Below are 5,761 nucleotides of genomic sequence, written 5' to 3' on the forward strand. Positions count from 1 at the left end.
GCAACTTTCACGAAATCCCGATATAACAGCAATATCCCCCCCCCCCCCCCCATCCCCTCTTCTCTAGAAATCTCCCGTAACCCTTCCTCCCCCCCCCCCCCCCCCTTTCTGTGCAGTACAAGCAACCAAAAGTAAAACAGCGAAGGCACTCCAAGCTTTGCATAGCAATAACGATAAAGCAATGTCATAAATCAGGAGTTGGCTTTACAGGGCGGCTGAAGAGTGGAGGGGGGTAGGCTTGTCACAGGCGGCCGAGATGTTTAGCCGTGACAGAGGCACCCCCACAACACGCCAGAAATATTTAAATGGGGGTAACCTCGTTTAAGCGAACGGGTACCATCCTTCAATGGCTTTCTATCGAGGAAAACAAAGAAAGCAGAGTCATGTCTGAGCACCCTGAAATAATCTCGCCATTCTATTTTCTTTTCTACCACTTATTTTGTCTCGGCGTCAGAGCTTTGAATCTTGCCAATATTCGTTCGTGCGCGTCTATGTGAGGGAGGGAGGGGGGGAGGGAGGGGGAGCTCATACAAAAGCTTCATATATATATTGGGACATGCGTACTGTACATTTATAAATACATAAATAATAATAAAACACAGACTCACATACATACATACATACGTACATACACACATTCATATATGTATGTATGTATGTATATATATATTTATATATATATAATATGTATATACAAATATATCACATATAAACATAAATATCCACACATAAATACACAAATACACACACACACACACAAATATATATATATACAAACCAGAGAGAGAGAAAGAGAGAAAGAGAGAAAGAGAGAAAGAGAGAGAGTGAGAGAGAGAGAGAGAGAGAGAGAGAGAGAGAGAGAGAGAGAGAGAGAGAGAGAGAGAGAGAGAGAGAGAGAGAGAGAGAGAGAGAGAGAGAGAGAGAGAGAGAGAAAGCAACGTGTGTCGCCTGTGTGTACGCCTTATCGTGTAGGTGCCTGTGTGCATTAGCAGTCCTCGAGTCCCTTCGTCTTGATATGCGAGCTGGGAGGCAGCTTTCCCCGCGCCGTCAGACCGACCGACCGACAGACCGACAGCGACCCCTCCGTCAGAGCCCTCACCCTGCCAGCCCACAGACCTTCACCCTCACCCATGGCTTCCGTACACGACTTATGCAACCTTTTAAGGCTTAGTATGCATCAGCTTTCAAAAGTGTGCCTAAACAATTGTTTTAAATAAATCAAAACCTGTCTCGCGACATCCCAAGCTCAACACATCCCAAGGAACAAAGAAGAGTGAAATATCCTGAACGTCCATGGCTGAGGGGCGTAAGCGGCCTGCGGGGAGCGAGCCGACCCGGACCTTACGCGCGGTGGCTCCAAGGGCTGTAGTCCCATCCACCCGCCCCTCCCGCACGCACACCTGTGCTCGTCAGTCGTTACCCATTGCCAGCAAAATACGAATGGAGATTTGGATAAACTGAATAACGTAGGGTAGGCCGGTCGGGGGTAGGCCTCAAGCCCCGGGCATGAAGTAGATGCAAGGCTGGCGGTGTTGCAGCGTGCATGACAAGTACAGATGGAGGGGAGGGACGATGACTGTTACGTTACTATGGTGCTCATGTGACTAGGGGACGCGGCAGCAAGGTCACGCCTCACACTGGTTGTAACACTACAACCACGGCCATGACCGTAAATTGTACTCTAAACGCATTATCTTGAAACGGTTTTAAATATTGTGGACGTGTGTATGAATGAGCGAACATGCGTATTTATTATACATGACTGTAGATGACCGTTAAAGGATAAGTATATTGCCTACACACACACCGTTCATATACGTACATATGCACGTTCGCTCGCTCTCTTCTCTCTTCCTCCCTCTCCCTCTCTCTTTCCCTCCCTCTCTCTGTCTCTCTCCGTCTCTCTCTCTCTCTCTCTCTCTCTCTCTCTCTCTCTCTCTCTCTCTCTCATAATCATTATATATATTTATATGTATATATGTATGTATATATGTATGTATGTATGTATGTATGTATGTATGTATGTATGTATGTATGTATGTGTGTGTGTGTGTATGTATGTATGTATATGTACGTATATGTATGTATATGTATGTATATGTATATATGTATATATGTATATATGTATATATGTATATATATATATATATGTATGTGTATTTCATGAATGTAAGCTTAGTGCTGGTAGTAATAATGAATGAATAACTATTAAAAAAACAAACAACAAATCCAACAAAGTTCCACATAGTTAACATTTACCCACGAAATAAAAAAAAGTGTTGGAGAACCATTGCCTCAGACAAGCCATCCCCACCACACAACTCCACCATCACGAACACACCGGACAAAATGGCCGGCCGCCCTCCCATTCCCCACTATCACTGAGGTGGGAAGTGGCTGTGGGTTTTCAATTACATATCCAAGCTTTTTAGAATATAGACGTGTCGGCAAACAGAGGTTGATGTGGATAGGAGGCTGATGAGATCATTCTTTGTGGATTTTTTTTTTTTTCGACAATACAATATGTCATTCCCAATTGTCTATAATTATACTTTGCCCTTCCAACATCTGCTGTAATTCAGAAGAGGGTTTACAAATGCCTACTTTCCCACGAATTAATTCCATGTCAGTCTAATTACATCATTGCCATGAGAATTTACGGGACGACTTTCATTGCGAGATAAATGCCAAATGCTTTTTCATAAAATAAGCACCATATTCCATTGTAAATTCCGTATTCAGTTAGAGATAAGCTCGATATGCATTATCTTTCGCCCCCCTGCGCCGCCCCTGCTTGAAGGGGGGGTACGATCTTAATGGGGGTACCATTGTCACGACCCATGTGACGGCCAAATCTTTCAGAACAATTTACCTTTTGCCTATTTATGAGAGCATGTGACGGCAGCTGCTGTTTAAAACACGGTGTGAAATCATGTTTTGAAATCACCCAGCAAGCACCCACCGCAAGATCGATGTTTTTATCGTCTTTAAAAAGAGCTCGAACATATATGACATTCCCGCCAATGCCTGCGGCCCTCCAACCCCTCCTCCACTTGGCGTGAAATTTCAAAAATCAATTGTCCAAGGGCTTCACTTAGACCTGACTTCGAGCATAATGCTGAACGCCACCTTGACACATACTATTAATTAATCTAAGCAGAAAATACAAAGCAAAAGAGAAAGAGAGAGAGAGAGAGAGAGAGAGAGAGAGAGAGAGAGAGAGAGAGAGAGAGAGAGAGAGAGAGAGAGAGAGAGAGAGAGAGAGAGAGAGAGAGAGAGAGAGGGGGGAGACGGAGAAGACAACTTTGAGATAAGTCATGACCTTCGATCCATTTAAATGCGGGAAAAATCGCCAATTTCCCCTTCAAACTTTAACTGACAGCGTCAAAAGACAAGAAGAAAAACAAAGAACTCCCCTGACCTTCTCTCAGACCCAAGTTGTCGCAGCGCCAACTTTAATCACCTTCAAGCAACAAAACGTGAAGTAGGAAAAAGGGTTGGCTTTACCTGCCCTACTCTTCAAACATGTAATAGTAAATCTGATGTCACTTCTACAAATAAATGACCAATAACCCCGTTCCCGTTTCAAGGGCAAGGAGGGTCCATTATCAACAGTGTGCAACAGGGCCAGAGTCGTAAGACCTCTTCTGACATGACGGAAGGGGGGGGGGGGGAGAGAGAGAGAGGGGGAGAGAGAGAGAGAGGGGGAGAGAGAGAGAGGGGGGGAGAGAGAGAGAGGGGGGGAGAGAGAGAGAGAGGGGGGGGGGAGAGAGAGAGAGAGAGAGAGAGAGAGAGAGAGAGAGAGAGAGAGAGAGAGAGAGAGAGAGAGAGAGAGAGAGAGAGAGAGAGAGAGAGAGAGAGAGAGAGAGAGAGAGAGAGATGGAGGGGGAGAGGGGGAAAGAGGGGAGGGGGAGAGGGGGAAAATCTCCCTCGAACCAATATACATTTTCCGTTTATTCAGTCTTTCCCCTCACCCCCCACCAAAAAAAACGCACAGCATCAACCCCAATCAATAATCTCCCATCCCCCCTTTTTCCCTCACGCAAGTTTACACCACCCTTAAAAAAACTTTGCCGCCCTTCTTTTTCAACCTCTCGCGACATGTGTAAATCCCAGCACCAAAGTCTACAACCATAAAGCACGTGTTTCCACCCAACACAGGTTAGCAATATCTCTCGGGATAATGTTTTTTTTCTACACCATGTCCATCTCTCACGCTAACCAACCTATCTAACACAACCTAGGATGGCTGTCAGTAAAATCACTCATTCACACATGCACCCGCCACCTTTTATCCAGGCAACGTTTATTTAGCGTCCAAAAGCAGCACAATGTGAACCCATTCAAGTACATTAAGAATTCCACTCCTTTCAATGTTCCAAGTCTGAAATCATCGGCAAACTTGGGTGCAAGTCTTAAATCGTCATAGAGTTAAAAACTTTCACTTCAATAAAGAAGAAGAAAAAAGTTTGACCGCGATGCTTAATTGTCCACCTAATGACTCGGACACAGGATGCGGGGATGTACCATACCCCAACGATATCACCTTCAATTAATGTCTCATTAATCAGTTCCTGTTAACTTCCGTCTTATGTCACAGTTTTTGCATAATTGATTAACCGGTTTCCAGCACATGGAGTCACAATCACGTTTTTTAAGATTACTTTTTCATGTTTCCTTCACCTAGGGATGTATTTCCGTGTTTCACAAGCGTTTCACAGCAGTCCCTTGGGTGTCAGTTTTCTTGTGTTTCAATTATTGTCATTTCCGATAAATTCAAAAATCACACAAAAAATATGTACTTCTTCGCATTATCAATAATACACTAATCACTATAAATCACAGTGCGGATTCACTTTCGAGAAGAATGATAAAAAATCTCCAAATTCGCATAGGCCTACACCGGGTTCCTCCCCGATGCCCCGTCAGGTAACAGGCCGGGCAGGCCTCTCGGGCGTCGTAGGCCTATCAGATGCAGCCCGCGCAAAAGCCAGACTTACCTCTCCGTGTTCCTCGCATCTCCCGTCCGGCGTGTTCTCCGGAAGGAAGTAGATCCTGAGCGAGACGAGGATCTGTCCGGAAGAGCGATCCTCCCACAGTAACTGAGCCTCGCCTACGGACACGATGTCTTCCTCCTCCCAGATCCTGACGAAGAAGAACTCGCCCAAGGACAATATCCGCTGTTTGCCATGGAGTGTGTATTTGAAAGCTTTGTAGAACGTGTAATTGCCGTGGTGGCCACAGGGCGAGCCCACAAACTGGAAGAAGAAAGAGAAAGAGGATAAAAATGCAACAATTATCGGCCCACTTATCCTCGGCTTCACACACGAGCCAAGCACAAACCTGCATTATCTCCAGCCAAGCCCAGACCTTTTCGCTCTTTTCTCCTCACGTAGGCCTCAAATTTCCACACATTTCTCACATAACACGGACGGTATATTTAAACACACTTCAGTATCGGTTACGTACCTGAATCTTGTGATTAGTCATAGTAAAAGGGGAATTATTTGCACAGAACCTCGCACGCACGCCACTCACATCGTCTACTTTGTATTTACTATAATTACGTGACGTCACAGGTTGATCCCGGTGACGTCACGCGGTGGGCGGGGCTTGGCGCACGTCTCGGGGGGGAAAAATGTAGTCTTTACAAAATATTTCTAATATTACCATTCACTAGAACGTCATTGAATAACGTCTTTGGGCAGCAGATAACTAAATTAATTTACTTTATGTTATAATTTATTTTCTGGTCGTGTAT

At 44.9% G+C, this 5,761-nt stretch overlaps 1 protein-coding gene across 3 annotated transcripts in view; it reads right to left on the reverse strand.

Moving 5' to 3' along the window:
• Positions 1–5,553, reverse strand: part of LOC125025820 (AT-rich interactive domain-containing protein 5B-like) — a 79,882-nt gene extending 74,329 nt beyond the window's left edge. For all 3 annotated transcript variants that reach the window (XM_047614079.1, XM_047614078.1, XM_047614080.1), the window contains exons 1-2: positions 5,470–5,553; positions 5,001–5,258 (exon numbers count right to left, since the gene is read on the reverse strand). In XM_047614079.1, coding sequence (XP_047470035.1) covers positions 5,001–5,258; positions 5,470–5,490 — 279 coding nt within the window. In that variant the 5' untranslated portion in view covers positions 5,491–5,553. The remainder of the gene's footprint in view (positions 1–5,000; positions 5,259–5,469) is intronic.
• Between the last annotated feature and the right edge of the window lie 208 nt (positions 5,554–5,761).

The sequence above is a fragment of the Penaeus chinensis genome, chromosome 5 (genome assembly GCF_019202785.1).
Source record: "Penaeus chinensis breed Huanghai No. 1 chromosome 5, ASM1920278v2, whole genome shotgun sequence".
In the NCBI taxonomy this organism is placed as follows: domain Eukaryota; kingdom Metazoa; phylum Arthropoda; class Malacostraca; order Decapoda; family Penaeidae; genus Penaeus; species Penaeus chinensis.